Raw genomic sequence first — 17,931 nt, forward strand, 5'->3', positions numbered from 1 at the left:
TAAGGTACCAGGAATAAATACCGGTACTCAACGGTACCAATTTTCAGTACTTTTGTGTGTGTTAATTGTTATTGTTTTTGACAGTAAAATCACTTTTTTTTTCTCAACATTTAAAATTATTTACGATAACTAGGGGTGCCAAAAAAATCTAATTTTGATTTAATTGTGGTTAAAAAAATCTAAACAATTAATTTATTTACTTTTTTATTAAAAAAAAAAAAAAAAGCCCTGTCCAGCCAATCAGGCAAAAAAATGTTTTGGATGTAGATGGTAGGTGCTCATATCTGCTGTACAGATTTACTTTAGAAAACAGAAGTGTTGGATACTTTTTCCACTCTACTGCAAACTTTAAGCTGAAACCTTTGTTAAATTGCACTTCCTGTACACCCAATTAAACAGTACCAATTGTCAGTACTTTTGTGTGTGTTAATAATTATTAATTGTTTTTGATAGTAAAATCTTTTTTTTTGCAACATTTAAAATTATTTATGACAACTAGGGGTGCCAAAAAAGCAATTTTCGATTGAATTGTGATAAAAAAAAATCCTGCAAATTTAGCAGGTTAACATACAAATTTTAAAAAAAGATAATTTCTGGCTGAAATTGTTACATGACTCTTGCTTTTTTCTATTTTGGATCAGTTTAATTATGTAAAACGTTAAATATATATTGTTAGTATAAATATTTCAGCTATTTATGTTCTTTTTTCCCCAATCCTAGCTCAGATTTTTTTTTGGAACCGATAAGGTACCAGGAATAAATACCGGTACTCAACGGTACCAATTTTCAGTACTTTTGTGTGGGTTAATAATTATTAATTGTTTTTGACAGTAAAATCGCTTTTTTTTGCAACATTTAAAATTATTTATGATAACAAAGGGTGCCAAAAAAATCTAATTTTGATTGAATTGTGATTAAAAAAATCTAAACAATTGATTGATTTATTTTTTTACTTAAAAAAAAAAAAAATGCCCTGTCCACCTACTCAGGCAAAACATTTTTTTGGATGTAGATGGTAGGTGCTCATATCTGCTGTACAGATTTACTTTAGGAAAGAGAAGTGTTGGATACTTTTCCCACTCTACTGCAAACTTTAAGCCGAAACCTTTGTTAAATTGCACTTCCTGTACGCCCAATTCAACAGTACCAATTTTCAGTACTTTTGTGTGTGTTAATAATTATTAATTGTTTTTGACAGTAAAATCTTTTTTTTGCAACATTTAAAATTATTTATGATAACTAGGGGTGCCAAAAAAAATCTAATTTTGATTGAATTGTGATTAAAAAAATCCAAACAATTAATTTATTTACTTTTTTATTCAAAAAAAAAAAAAAAGCCCTGTCCAGCCACTCAGGCAAAACATTTTTTTGGATGTAGATGGTAGGTGCTCATATCTGCTGTACAGATTTACTTTAGGAAAGAGAAGTGTTGGATACTTTTCCCACTCTACTACAAACTTTAAGCCGAAACCTTTGTTAAATTGCACTTCCTGTACGCCCAATTCAACAGTACCAATTTTCAGTACTTTTGTGTGTGTTAATAATTATTAATTGTTTTTGACAGTAAAATCTTTTTTTTGCAACATTTAAAATTATTTATGATAACTAGGGGTGCCAAAAATTCAATTTTCGATTGAATTGTGATAAAAAAATTCCTGCAAATTTAGCAGCTTTACATACATACAAAAAAAGAAAAGATAATTTCTGGCTGAAATTGTTACATGACTCTTGCTTTTTTCTATTTTGGATGAGTTTTAATTATGTAAAAAGTTAAATATATATTGTTAGTATAAATATTTCAACTATTTATGTTCTTTTTTCCCCAATCCTAGCTCAGATTTTTTTTGGAACCGATAAGGTACCAGGAATAAATACCGCTACTCAATGGTACCAATTTTCAGTACTTTTGTGTGGGTTAATAATTATTAATTGTTTTTGACAGTAAAATCGCTTTTTTTTTGCAACATTTAAAATTATTTATGATAACTAGGGGTGCCAAAAAAATCAAATTTTGATTGAATTGTGATGAAAAAAATCCAAACAATTAATTTATTTACTTTTTTATTTAAAAAAAAAAAAAAAAAAAAGCCCTGTCCAGCCACTCAGGCAAAACATTTTTTTGGATGTAGATGGTAGGTGCTCATATCTGCTGTACAGATTGACTTTAGAAAAGAGAAGTATTGGATACTTTTTCCACTCTACTGCAAACTTTAAGCCGAAACCTTTGTTAAATTGCACTTCCTGTACGCCCAATTCAACAGTACCAAATTTCAGTACTTTTGTGTGTGTTAATAATTATTAATTGTTTTTGACAGTAAAATATTTTTTTTTGCAACATTTTAAATTATTTAGGATAACTAGGGGTGCCAAAAAAATCTAATTTTGATTGAATTGTGATTAAAAAAATCTAAACAATTTATTTATTTATTTTTTTACTTAAAAATGTTTTTTTTTAAAAATGCCCTGTCCACCCACTCAGGCAAAACATTTTTTTGGATGTAAATGGTAGGTGCTCATATCTGCTGTACAGATTTACTTTATGAAAGAGAAGTGTTGGATACTTTTCCCACTCTACTGCAAACTTTAAGCCGAAACCTTTGTTAAATTTGACGTCCAATTCAACAAGTCAAATTCCATTTCTTCGAACGGAGATGGAGTTTTTGCAGCAGCCTGACACCGACCACACCCTCGGTGTCGTAGCCATCGACATTAGGACGGGGCGGGTTTTCCCGGTGACCTCTTGACCTTTCGTGTCCCCCTCCTTCTTATCTGAAGTGGAGCCTGCAGGAGGTGACGAGCTTTGCGACTTTGCATTGTTCCGACAACCTTCTTCTCCCTCTCCTCCTTCAGGAATGTGGGTTTGTTACTTACTCCCCCCTCCACCACTCTCTCTCTTTGTCCCCTCCCCTCATCCCAAGCAGGACACTTCTCTAACTTTTCTCCACTTTTTTTTTTCTCCCCTTCTCACAAAGCCGCAGTGGAGTGTCCCGTGCTCGGCGTGCACATCTCGGAGGGCCCGTCGTCGTCGAGGCAAGGTAACGTGTGCGTCTTTATTGGGGGGGGGGGGATTTATTGAGGGGCCGGTGCTATTGTGGCCTGTTTCACGGCGGATTAACCCGTCCCTTTGAGGAGAGTCACCTCCCGTGTTGAGATGCCGCACTGGAAAAGTTGCATTTGCCTTTTTTCGAGGAGCTGCAAAGAAAACTCTCGGGCTTGAATTCTCTTGAGTTTTTGGGGGCCACTTTTGTTAAAGAAAGCGAGCAGTGGCTGAAGTCCATTCATAAAGTTGCAGAGGGAGCGCAGTCCTGCAGCTTTGAAGTGTAAAAACTTGCACTTGTACTACTTTTACCCATTTTAACCCGATTCTACGCGGTTGTAGTATCCTGAGTGACACAAAAACATGATTTTTGTTTGTCTCTAACTAAGAGCAGGTTTACATACAAAAAATGTGTGTTTTTTTTTTTTTTGGATACCAGGAAAAAAATACCGGTATTCAACAGTACCAATTTCCAGTACTTTTGTGTGTGTTAATAATTATTAATGGTTTTTAATAGTAAATTTTTTTTTTTTTTGCAACTATTAAAATTATTTATGACAACTACGGGTGCCAAAAAAGCAATTTTTGATTGAATTCTGATTAAAAAATCCCTCAATTTTTTTAAATTAACAACAATTTGTTTTGTTTTTTAACTTTTTTAAAAACTTTTTTTTATGTGTCCTGTCCAGCCACTCAGGCAAATCATATTTTGGATGTAGATGGTAGGTGCTCATATCTGCTGTACAGATTTACTTCAGAATAGAGAAGTGTTGGATACTCCTCCTGTGGCCTTATTTGTATTTGACTTTATTAAATGTTTGGGTAGAATTTTATTAAACAAAACCAAGCGAGCAGTGGCTGAAGTCCATTCATAAAGTAGCAGTGGGAGCGCAGTATTGCAGTTTTGAAGTATAAAACTTGCACTTGTACTACTTTTACTGGTACTTTTGGCAACATCTACCCGATTCTACATGGTTGTATTATCCTGAGTGACACAAAAACATGATTTTGGTTGTCTTTAACTAAGAGCAGGTTTACAAAAAAAAAATATATATATATATATATATATATTTTGAACCGATATGGTACCAGGAATAAATACCGGTACTCAACGGTACCAATTTTCAGTACTTTTGTGTGTGTTAATAATTATTAATGGTTTTTGATAGTAAAATCTTTTTTTTTGCAATATTTAAAATTATTTATGACAACTACGGGTGCCAAAAAAGCAATTTTTGATTGAATTGTGATTAAAAAATCCCCCAATTTTTTTTTATTAAAACAATTTTTTATTTTGTACTTATTTTTTTATTTTTATGTGTCCTGTCCAGCCACTCAGGCAAATCATATTTTGGATGTAGATGGTAGGTGCTCATATCTGCTGTACAGATTTACTTCAGAAAAGAGAAGTGTTGGATACTCCTCCTGTGGCTTTACTTGTATTTGACTTTATTAAATGTTTGGGTAGAATTTTATTAAACAAAACCAAGCGAGCAGTGGCTGAAGTCCATTCATAAAGTTGCAGTGGGAGCGCAGTATTGCAGTTTTGAAGTATAAAACTTGCACTTGTACTACTTTTACTGGTACTTTTGGCAACATCTACCCGATTCTACATGGTTGTATTATCCTGAGTGACACAAAAACATGATTTTGGTTGTCTTTAACTAAGAGCAGGTTTACAATATATATATATATATATATATATATATATATATATATATATATATATATATATATATATATATATATATATATATATATATATATATATATATATATATATATATATATTTTTTTTTTTGAACCGATATGGTACCAGGAATAAATACCAGGAATAAATACCGGTACTCAACGGTACCAATTTTCAGTACTTTTGTGTGTGTTAATAATTATTAATGGTTTTGGATAGTAAAATATTTTTTTTTGCAACATTTCAAATTATTTATGACAACTAGGGGTTCCAAAAAAGAATTTTTTGATTGAATTGTGATTAAAAAATCCCCCTTTTTAAAAAAAAATAAAAACAATTTTTATTTTTTTACCTTTTTTTTTTTTTTATGTGTCCTGTCCAGCCACTCAGGCAAATCATATTTTGGATGTAGATGGTAGGTGCTCATATCTGCTGTACAGATTTACTTTAGGAAAGAGAAGTGTTGGATACTCCTCCTGTGTCCTTATTTGTATTTGACTTTATTAAAAGTTTGGGTAGAATTTTATTAAACAAAACCAAGCGAGCAGTGGCTGACGTCCATTCATAAAGTAGCAGTGGGAGCGCAGTATTGCAGTTTTGAAGTATAAAACTTGCACTTGTACTACTTTCACTGGTACTTTTGGCAACATCTACCCGATTTTACATGGTTGTATTATCCTGAATGACACAAAACACATGGTTTTGGTTGTCTTTAACTAAGAGCAGGTTTACAAAAAAAAAAAAATAAAAAATAAAAAATAAAAATAAAAAAAAAATATATATATATATATATATATATATATATATATATATATATATATATATATATATATATATATATATATATATATATATATATATTGAACCGATATGGTACCAGGAATAAATACCGGTACTCAACGGTACCAATTTTCAGTACTTTTGTGTGTGTTAATAATTATTAATGGTTTTTAATAGTAAATTTTTTTTTTGTTGCAACATTTAAAATTATTTATGACAACTGCGGGTGCCAAAAAAGCAATTTTTTGATTGAACTGTGATTAAAAAATCCCCCAATTTTTTTTTATTAAAACAATTTTTTTTTTTTTATGTGTACTGTCCAACCACTCAGGCAAATCAGATTTTGGATGTAGATGGTAGGTGCTCATATCTGCTGTACAGATTTACTTCAGAAAAGAGAAGTGTTGGATACTCCTCCTGTGGCCTTATTTGTATTTGACTTTATTAAAAGTTTGGGTAGAATTTTATTAAACAAAACCAAGCGAGCAGTGGCTGAAGTCCATTCATAAAGTTGCAGTGGGAGCGCAGTATTGCAGTTTTGAAGTATAAAACTTGCACTTGTACTAATTTTACTGGTACTTTTGGCAACATCTACCTGATTCTACATGGTTGTATTATCCTGAGTGACACAAAAACATGATTTTGGTTGTCTTTAACTAAGAGCAGGTTTACAAAAAAAAAAAAATATATATATATATATATATATATATATATATATATATATATATATATATATTGAACCGATATGGTACCAGGAATAAATACCGGTACTCAACGGTACCAATTTTCAGTACTTTTGTGTGTGTTAGTAATTATTAATGGTTTTTGATAGTAAAATCTTTTTTTTTGCAACATTTAAAATTATTTATGACAACTACGGGTGCCAAAAAAGCAATTTTTGATTGAATTGTGATTAAAAAATCCCCCAATTTTTTTTTATTAAAATACATTTTTTTTTTTTACTTTATTTTTTATTTTTTATGTGTCCTGTCCAGCCACTCAGGCAAATCTTATTTTGGATGTAGATGGTAGGTGCTCATATCTGCTGTACAGATTTACTTCAGAAAAGAGAAGTGTTGGATACTCCTCCTGTGGCCTTATTTGTATTTGACTTTATTAGATGTTTGGGTAGAATTTTATTAAACAAAACCAAGCGAGCAGTGGCTGAAGTCCATTCATAAAGTTGCAGTGGGAGCGCAGTATTGCAGTTTTGAAGTATAAAACTTGCACTTGTACCACTTTTACTGGTACTTTTGGCAACATCTACCCGATTCTACATGGTTGTATTATCCTGAGTGACACAAAAACATGATTTTGGTTGTCTTTAACTAAGAGCAGGTTTACAAATATATATATATATATATATATATATATTTTTTTTTTTGAACCGATATGGTACCAGGAATAAATACCGGTACTCAACGGTACCAATGTTCAGTACTTTTGTGTGTGTTAATAATTATTAATGGTTTTTGATAGTACATTTTTTTGTTGTTGCAACATTTAAAATTATTTATGACAACTAGGGGTGCCAAAAAAGCAATTTTTGATTGAATTGTGATTAAAAAATCCTCCAATTTTTTTTAATTAACACATTTTTTTTTTTTTTTTACATTTTTTTTTTTTTTTTACATTTTTTTTTTTTTTTTACCTTCTTTTTTTTTTTGTGCCCTGCCCAGCCACTTAGGCAAATCATATTTTGGATGTAGATGGTAGGTGCTCATATCTGCTGTACAGATTTACTTTAGAAAAGAGAAGTGTTGGATACTCCTCCTGTGGCTTTACTTGTATTTGACTTTATTAAAAGTTTGGGTAGAATTTTATTAAACAAAACCAAGCGAGCAGTGGCTGAAGTCCATTCATAAAGTAGCAGTGGGAGCGCAGTATTGCAGTTTTGAAGTATAAAACTTGCACTTGTACTACTTTCACTGGTACTTTTGGCAACATCTACCCGATTCTACATGGTTGTATTATCCTGAGTGACACAAAAACATGATTTTGGTTGTCTTGAAATAAGAGCAGGTTTACAAAAAAAAAAAAAATATATATATATATATATATATATATATATATATATATATATATATATATATATATATATATATATATATATATATATATATATATATATATATATATATATATATATATACCGATATGGTACCAGGAATAAATACCGGTACTTAACGGTACCAATTTTCAGTACTTTTGTGTGTGTTAATAATTATTAATGGTTTTGGATAGTAAAGTTTTTTTTTTTGCAACATTTCAAATTATTTATGACAACTAGGGGTTCCAAAAAATAAATTTTTGATTGAATTGTGATTAAAAAATCCCCCATTTTTTTAAAAATAAAAACAATTTTTATTTTTTTACCTTTTTTTTTTATTTTATGTGTCCTGTCCAGCCACTTAGGCAAATCATATTTTGGATGTAGATGGTAGGTGCTCATATCTGCTGTACAGATTGACTTCAGAAAAGAGAAGTGTTGGATACTCCTCCTGTGGCCTTATTTGTATTTGACTTTATTAAATGTTTGGGTAGAATTTTATTAAACAAAACCAAGCGAACAGTGGCTGAAGTCCATTCATAAAGTAGCAGTGGGAGCGCAGTATTGCACTTTTACTGGTACTTTTGGCAACATCTACCCGATTCTACATGGTTGTATTATCCTGAGTGACACAAAAACATGATTTTGGTTGTCTTTAACTAAGAGCAGGTTTACAAAAAAAAAAAAAAAAAAAAGAAATATATATATATATATATATATATATATATATATATATATATATATATATATATATATATATATATATATATATATATATATATATATATATATATATATATATATATATATATTTTTTATTTTATTTTTATTTTTTATTTTTTTGAACCGATATGGTACCAGGAATAAATACCGGTACCCAACGGTACCAATTTTCAGTACTTTTGTGTGTTTTAATAATTATTAATTGTTTTTGATAGGAAAATCTCTTTTTTTTTGCAACATTTAAAATTATGTATGATAACTAGAAGTGCCAAAGAATGCAATTTTCAATTGAATTGTGATTCAAAAATCCTCCTAAATTGTAATTTATGTATTTTTTTCCTTTTTTTTTCCCCCATCTGTCCTGTCCAGCCACTTAGGCAAATCATATTTTGGATGTAGATGGTAGGTGTTCATATCTGCTGTACAGATTGACTTTAGAATAGAGAAGTGTTGGATAGTTCTCTTGTGGCCTTATTTGTATTTGACTTTATTAAATGTTTGGGTAGAATTTTACTCAACAAAACCAAGCGAGCAATGGCTGAAGTCCATTCATAAAGTTGCAGTGGGAACGCAATACTTTGAAGTATAAAACTTGCACTTGTACTACTTTTAGTAGTACTTTTGGCAACGTCAACCCGATTCTACACGGTTGTATTATCCTGAGTGACACAAAAACATGGTTTTTGTTTGTCTCCAACTAAAAGCGGGTTTACATACAAAAAAATAAAATAAAATAAAAATTCTGGCTGAAATTGTTACATAACTCTTGCTTTTTTCTATTTTGGATCAGTTTTAATTTTGTAAAAAGTTAAATATATATATTGTTAGTATAAATATTTCAGCTATTTTTTTTTTCGTTTTTTCCCCATCCTTGCTCTGATTTTTTTTGGAACCGATTAGGTACCAGGAATAAATACCGGTACTCAACGGTACCAATTTTCAGTACTTTTGTGTGTGTTAATAATTATTAATTGTCTTTGACAGTAAAATGGCTTTTATTTGGCAACATTTAAAATTATTTATGATAACTAGGGGTGCCAAAAAATCTAATTTTGATTGAATTGTGATTAAAAAAATCTAAACAATTTATTGATTGATTTTTTTACTTTAAAAAAAAAAAAAGTCCTGTCCAGCCACTCAGGCAAAACATTTTTTTGGATGTAGATGGTAGGTGCTCATATCTGCTGTACAGATTTACTTTAGAAAAGATAAATGTTGGATACTTCTCTTGTGGTCTTATTTGTATTTGACTTTATTAAATGTTTGAGTATAATTTTATTAAACAAAACCAGTTTTCTTTTAGGGATTATAAAAATGTATCCCAGCTGTTTTTCTATTAGATGGAGGAATGTACCTAATCATAGAACTGGCACACAATGTTATTACTAAGTATGGATTTTGAATCGAGAACCGTTTTGAATCGAGAATCGGTTCTGAATCGAATCGTTACCCACAAGACTCGAATCAAATCTTGTGGTGCCCAAAGATTCACAGCCCGAATAATAACTGCTGTCCATTTGTTATACCTTGTTTTACGATCACATTTCTGAGTTGCAATTACAGTTGCAAGTCCAAGACACTAGATGGCAGTAGTGTATAGTTTCTGGTTCGGTTCAGTCTTCTGTTGCGCCCTACAAAGTGTTCGTACTCTAAGTATTGTGCTTATTAGGCACCAGCTGTTTGATCGTAACGTGCATCTTAGTTGTAGTTGTCATTAACACATTTGGAGGTGTTGAAATCGCCATGTAAAATCGCTAATGCTAACAGTAGTTATGGCAAATCCAATGTAAATTAGCATCAAGCTTACGTCTGGTGGGTTTTTTTCGACCAAGCAAGCTCGCTTTGTCGGCGTTTAAAACGTCAACGTTTGGTGGAGTCCGCCCCCGAGTGGCTCCGGACTAATTGTTTACGTGAGCGAGTGTTGGGTCTGCAACCGGACCAGACCTGGACCTGGGTTTCTTGTTGTTCTTAAGAGCTCAGTCGGGTATCAATGAGTGAGACGTAGATAGATACAGGATTTATTTTACATCTCGTCATCCTTGTCGACAAATTCGTGGAAATGGCGGGACCCCCGGGGGGGCCGGGGGGGCCCAGGTCTGCTGTGCTTGTATACTAGCGGGGCCCCTCGGTCAAAGCTGTGGTCTATAATGAGGCGGAGAAGAGAAAATAAACCTCCGAGGCTGTCCAAACCCACTCGGACACCCGGGTGTGTTTTGTTTCCACTGCAACGTAGTCCGCGACCGAGCTCTCTCGGATGAGGTCAGCGCATCCAGTCCGCATAAATCACATAATCACCATAATTGCCACACTCTGTGAGTCATTTGTCGTCTATTAACTGTCCTGACGCTCACCTGTGGAATGCATTATCTCTCGGGTTTTTTTAAGGAACCGAAGTCTAGTTCCACGGTGGTTCTTCCGACTCTGCGTTTTAGGCTCCGCCCAGGAAGTCCCGCTGCTTTTAGGGCTGTCCTTGACGCTTGGGGCGGTACCAAGTACCACCATAATGGTAGCAAAGTAGGCCTAAGTATTCATTAAAAACAAGGCAGAGGTTTTTTTTTTATATTTTTTTTAACAAGTATACCATATACTTCTACACAGTTTGAACAATAACACTATGTTTGAAATAAAACACTGTACTTAAACAAATGTAATACAATTAATTATATACAATTAATTTCAATTAATTCATAATAATAATAATACATTAATTAAATACAATTAATTTCAATTAATTAATAATAATAATAATAAATACATTAATTAAATACAATTGATTTCAATTAATTAAAATAATAATAATAATATTAATAATAAATACATTAATTTCAATTAATTACAAATAATAATAATAATAATACAGACATTAATTAAATACAATTAATTTCAATTAATTAAAAATAATAATAATAATACATTAATTAATTAAATACAATGAATTTCAATTAATTAAAAATAATAATAACAATATTAATAATAATAAATACATTAATCAAATACAGTTGATTTCAATTAATTAAAATAATAATAATAATATTAATAATAAATGCATTAATTAAATAAAATTAATTTCAATTAATTAAAAATAATAATATTAATAATAATAATACATATATTAATTAAATACAATTAATACAAATCATTAATTCAATACAATTAATTTCCCATAAAAGTTAGTACACAGGACCCGAGCTTCATTACTAATTAGCGAGATGGTGTACTTTGTCCACACACTGTAACTCATTTCCAATGTAATCGATACCATTTTTTTTTTTCTTCCGATACCGCACCAATATTGGCCGATACCGATATTGATCCGATATCAGCTGGAATCATACACGCTTGAATTATTTAGTAGTAGGAATGTCGAACAAAGGTTTGATCCTATTTATTACAGGTGTGAATCTGTGGGCAGCAAACGATTCAATCCGATTCCTCAGGTAACGATTCGATTCGGAATCGATTTTGGGTTCAACACGATTCTCGATTCAAACTGATTCTCGCAATGTATTATTTGGCGGAAGTCTTTTCAAAACAGGTTAGGGAAGAACCTTCTGGTTTTATGGAGCTAGTCTAAAAAAATATTTGTATTAACTATTCCTCAAATATTTTTTTTTTTTTACAATTATTACTATTGTTATTTGTTTTTTTTAAATCGAGTTTTGAAAATTATTAATCGATTTGGAATCAAGATAAAAAATAATTCGAATGTGAGTCTTTAAGTTGAAGTGGAGTGCTAATTGCTTCTTGGCGACACCTAGCGGCCACAGTAATTATGAAAATCTTGGCGTAGTAAACTAACTGATGCGGACACGTTTGTTACTGGATACTTTCTAATGCGCTCCTGCCTTGGAGACTTTGTGTGTGTGAGTAATGTGCAACTATAATGATTTGATACTTGTTTGTATTGACAAATGTTCTGTTTTATTGCTCAATGATTATTAGCTTGTGTGCTACTTTGTGCTCAGCTGTTGTGTAGCTGCTAGCTCCTAGTAGCCTATAACCAACCATGTTTACTTTTTGTAAATGAATAAAATAGTGAGGACTTGTTTGTTTATTGGAGGACATTTAAATGTTAACTGTCTGTCCAGGACTGCTTGTATCGCACATGATATCACACACAAATACGCTACAGGACTGCTTGTATCGCACATGATATCACACACTAGTGAACACGCCGCAGGACTGCTTTAATCGCACATGATATCACACACAAGTAAACACACCGCCAGACTGCTTGTATCGCACATGATATCACACACAAGTGAACATGCTGCAGGATTGCTTTTATCGCACATGATATCACACATAAGCAAACACGCTACAGGACTGCTTGTATCACACATGATATCACACACAAGTGAACACGCCGCAGGACTGCTTTTATTGCACATGGTATCACACACAAGTAAACATGCTGTGTATCGCACATGATATAACACAAGTAAACGCGTTGCAGGACTGCTTGTATCGCATATGATATTACACACAAACACACTGCAGGACTGTTTGTATCGCATATGATATCACACACAAGTAAACACGCTGCAGGACTGCTTGTATCACATATGATATCACACACAAGCAAAGACGCTGCAGGACTGCTTGTATCGCACATGATATCACACACATGCAATTACGCTGCGGGACTGCTTGTATCGCACATGATGTCACACTCAAGCAATTACGCTGCGGCACTACCTGTATCGCACATGATATCACACACAAGTAAACACGCTGTGGGACTCTTTGTATTGCACATGATATCACACACAAGTAAACACGCTGCAGTACGGCTTGTATTGCACATGATATCACACACACACCGCCGGACTGCTTGTATCGCATATGATATCACACACAAGTAAACACGCTGTAGGACTGCTTGTATCACACATGATATCACACACAAGTAAACACGCTGCAGGACTGCTTGTATCGCATATGATATCACACACAATTAAACACGCTGTAGGACTGCTTGTATCACACATGATATCACACACAAGTAAACACGCTGCAGGACTGCTTGTATCGCATATGATGTCACACACAAGCAATTATGCTGAAGGACTACTTGTATCGCACATGATATCACACACAAGTAAACACGCTGTGGGACTCTTTGTATTGCACATGATATCACACACAAGTAAACACGCTGCAGTACGGCTTGTATTGCACATGATATCACACACACACACCGCAGGACTGCTTGTATCGCATTTGATATCACACACAAGTAAACACGCTGTAGGACTGCTTGTATCACACATGATATCACACACAAGTGAACACGCCACGTGACTGCTTGCATCGCACATGATGTCACACAAAAGCAATTATGCTGAAAGACTACTTGTATCGCAAATGATATCACACACAAGTAAACACGCTGAAGGACTGCTTGCATCGCACATGATGTCACACACAAGCAATTATGCTGAAGGACTACTTGTATCGCACATGATATCACACACAAGTAAACACGCCGCGTGACTGCTTGCATCGCACATTATGTCACACACAAGCAATTATGCTGAAGGGCTACTTGTATCACACATGATATCACACACAAGTAAACACGCTGAAAGACTGCTTGTATCGCACATGATATCATACAAGTAAACACACTGCGTGACTGCTTGCATCGCATTTGATATCACACACAAGTAAAAACGCTGAAGGACTGCTTGCATCGCACATGATGTCACACACAAGCAATTATGCTGAAGGACTACTTGTATCGCACATGACATCACACACAAGTAAACACGCTGAAAGACTGCTTGTATTGCACATGATATCATACAAGTAAACACACTGCGTGACTGCTTGCATCGCACTTGATATCACACACAAGTAAAAACGCTGAAGGACTGCTTGCATCGCACATGATGTCACACACAAGCAATTATGCTGAAGGACTACTTGTATCGCACATGACATCACACACAAGTAAACACGCTGAAAGACTGCTTGTATCGCACATGATATCATACAAGTAAACACGCTGCGTGACTGCTTGCATCGCACTTGATATCACACACAAGCAAACACGCTGCGGGACCGCTTGTATGGCACGTGATATCACACACAAGCAATTAGCGCTGAAGGACTGCTTGCATCGCACATGATATCACACACAAGCAATTAGCGCTGCGGGACTGCTTGCATCGCACATGATATCACACAAGCAATCACGCTGAAGGACTGCTTGTATCGCACATGATATCACACACAAGTGAACACGCCGCAGGACTGCTTGTATCCCACATGATATCACACAAGTAAACATGCAGCGGGACTGCTTGCATCGCACATGATATCACACAAGCAATTACGCTGAAGGACTGCTTGTATCGCACATGATATCACACACAAGTGAACACGCCGCAGGACTGCTTGTATCCCACATGATACCACACACAAGTAAAAATGCTGCGGAACTGCTTGTATCGCACATGATATCACACACAAGCAATTATGCTGAAGGACTACTTGTATCGCACATGATATCACACTCAAATAAACACTCTACAGGACTGCTTGTATCACACACAAGTAAACTCGCAGCGGGACTGCTTGTATCGCACAAGATATCAAACACAAGTAAACTCGCAGCGGGACTGCTTGTATCGCACATGATACCACACACAAGTAAAAATGCTGCGGGACTGCTTGTATCGCACATGATATCACACACAAGCAATTATGCTGAAGGACTACTTGTATCGCACATGATATCACACTCAAATAAACACTCTACAGGACTGCTTGTATCACACACAAGTAAACTCGCAGCGGGACTGCTTGTATCGCACATGATATCACACACAAGCAATTATGCTGAAGGACTACTTGTATCGTACATGATATCACACTCAAATAAACACTCTACAGGACTGCTTGTATCACACACAAGTAAACTCGCAGCGGGACTGCTTGTATCGCACAAGATATCAAACACAAGTAAACTCGCAGCGGGACTGCTTGTATCGCACATTTAAAGGACATTTTACATGCAAACACATTTAATCCCATACTTGTTTTTTGTCTGATACTGGACCAATATTAATATCAGTTGGCGACACGCACATTAAGTGACACACATTAGCGTAGCTTTGTGCGCTAAAGTGCTAACATGACACTTTAACAGCGACATCATGCTAATCGTCAAACTTACATCTCCCACGTCTGGAGCTCACTGATTCTCATTTCAAGACGTGTAGTGAAGCCTGACTTGTCTTATGTCCATAGCTGAGGTTTGTGGCGCCCCCTATGTGGTTTTTGTTATCTCCACTTTCTCTTCCTTCCAGCCCCAACTGTGGAGTGCACACCAGGACTTGGTCTGGATCCAGGTCTAGATCGCTGTGCTCGGTCCGGGTCCAACTGGTGATCCAAGACCACTCAGAGAGGGGAGCGGCAACAAAAAGAAGAAAGACTCGCGTTTCAGTCGGAGGGATCGCCGGACCGAGCGATGGGATCAGGGAAGTTGGCCCGGGTGTTGCTGGGATGGGTGGCGGTGTGTCTGGCACCGGCCCAGGTGGCGTACGGCCAGACCGGGACCGGGACCGGCACCGGGACCGGGAACGGGGCGCCGCTCCAAGCCAGCCGCTTCACCGCCGCCACGGACCAGAGGGAGGTGCAGCGGGTCCGACGCCGAGGCCAGGAGACTCTGAGAGGGTAAGAGTGACCTCATCTTCATTTCACTGCATCACAGTCGATACTGTGCCGATTCCCGGCCCCTGGGAACCGATACCGGTACATTTGTGTGGCACTGCGCGCGTATCATTTGCAAGTCTGATATCGTAGACTCTGCATGCACTCGCAATTCCAAAACGTGAAGTGTGTAGTGGTAGTCTTTGCCATTAAGTTGTATGTGTCTTTTGTTGCGCCCTACAAAGTGTTGATACTGTAAGTAGAGTACTTATGTTTGATTGTAGTGTGCACCTAATCGGTAGATCCATCCATCCATTCATTTTTGTACCGCTTGTCCCTTTTTTTGGGGGGGGGGGGGTCGCTCTTTGGCAAATTTGAAGGTGTTGAAATCGCCGTGTAAAATTGCTAATGCTAATGAGTAGCATGTCTACGGCATAGCCAATGTTAAATTAGCATTCTAAAAAAGGGGAGCCTTACCTTGCTATCAAGGGGCCCTTTTCTGTCTTTGTTGGCATGGAAAGGTGTAACATTAGCTCGAGGCCCAGCCCGATTGGACTCGGCGCGCTTGTTTCCCGGCCAAGTGCTTGGGCCGGTGACGTTTATTTTACTCCAGTCAGTATAATATCGGCTTGTTTTCCGTTCCAGCATGTTCTATCTACACTTCTGTTCAAATGTAATAATCACTTTTGATACTGTTTGGCTGATACTGCACATTCTGGTATCGATCCGATACCAAGCAGTTACAGGATCATACATTAAAAGCTCTCATGTGTCCAGGAGCGTATTTCCTGAGTTTATAAACAATTAAAAATACTAAATATATTTTTGTGATAATAAGAAATATCGGCGTAATCATTGTGGTATCGACTATATTGCGGCTTTTGTAATTGCAATAATCACAGTCGATGTTCGTATCGATCCACTTGTTTGTTTACATTCAGGAGCGCTTCTTGGGGGTATTGATTGGATTCAAAACGATTCTCGATTCAAAATCAATACTTTTTTTGATACCATTGGGTGCCACTTCTAGGATGAACTACATTCCTCCATAAAATAGATAAACAGCTCTAAAAAAAATTGGTATTTCTTAAAATCCAAAATATGATTTGCCTGAGTAAACAGAAAATAAATAAAAAAAATTAAAAAAAATTTAAATCGATTTTTTATTATTTTGTATTAATTTAGAATCGAATAAGAATCGCGATTAATCTTATTTTTAATTTTTTTTTAGCTATTCCTCATCCTGCAGTGATAATGCTACTTGGAAGAAATGTACTTTATTTGTTGCCATGGCCGCGAGGATTACTGATTTAGAAGTAGCTTAAAACACAGTAAAGGGACGTCAGCCGCTATATTGTTTTAGCCAAAAATATGTCCATTCTCCTTCTGTTTCCGCTTGTAAGCGCTCTGTGTGTGTGTGTGTTGACTCACATGTCACATTACCATTGTACTTTTTCAAAGGCAGTATGGTACCTTTTTTTTAAACGCATTAGTACGGCGGTGTTAGTTGTCGCCATGGCCGCGAGGATTAGTGTCTCAGAAGTAGCCAAAACACTGTGAAGGGACGTTAGCCGCTATATTGTTCACCTCTATTGTTAGTTTTAAAGCCAAAAATATGTCTATCCTCCTTCTGTATTTTTTCAAAGGCAGTATGGTACCTTTTTTTTTAACGCATTAGCACGGCGGTGTTAGTTGTCGCCATGGCCGCGAGGATTAGTGTCTCAGAAGTAGCCAAAACACTGTGAAGGGACATTAGCCGCTATATTGTTCACCTCTATTGTTAGTTTTAAAGCCAAAAATATGTCTATCCTCCTTCTGTATTTTTTCAAAGGCAGTATGGTACCGTTTTTAACGCATTAGCACGGCGGTGCTTTGGTTGTCGCCATGGCCGCGAGGATTAGTGTCTCAGAAGTAGCCAAAACACTGTGAAGGGACGTTAGCCGCTATATTGTTCACCTCTATTGTTAGTTTTAAAGCCAAAAAATATGTCTA

General features: G+C 35.2%; 1 protein-coding gene across 1 annotated transcript in view; it reads left to right on the forward strand.

Moving 5' to 3' along the window:
• The first annotated feature begins 2,977 nt into the window (after positions 1-2,977).
• The window catches only part of LOC133635049 (fibrillin-2-like), a 209,583-nt gene continuing 194,629 nt past the window's right edge, over positions 2,978-17,931 (forward strand). Inside the window, exons 1-2 of the mRNA XM_062027781.1 lie at positions 2,978-3,035; positions 15,597-15,963. Of these exons, the coding sequence (XP_061883765.1) occupies positions 15,758-15,963 (206 nt within the window). The 5' untranslated portion in view covers positions 2,978-3,035; positions 15,597-15,757. The remainder of the gene's footprint in view (positions 3,036-15,596; positions 15,964-17,931) is intronic.

The sequence above is a fragment of the Entelurus aequoreus genome, linkage group LG19 (assembly GCF_033978785.1).
Source record: "Entelurus aequoreus isolate RoL-2023_Sb linkage group LG19, RoL_Eaeq_v1.1, whole genome shotgun sequence".
In the NCBI taxonomy this organism is placed as follows: domain Eukaryota; kingdom Metazoa; phylum Chordata; class Actinopteri; order Syngnathiformes; family Syngnathidae; genus Entelurus; species Entelurus aequoreus.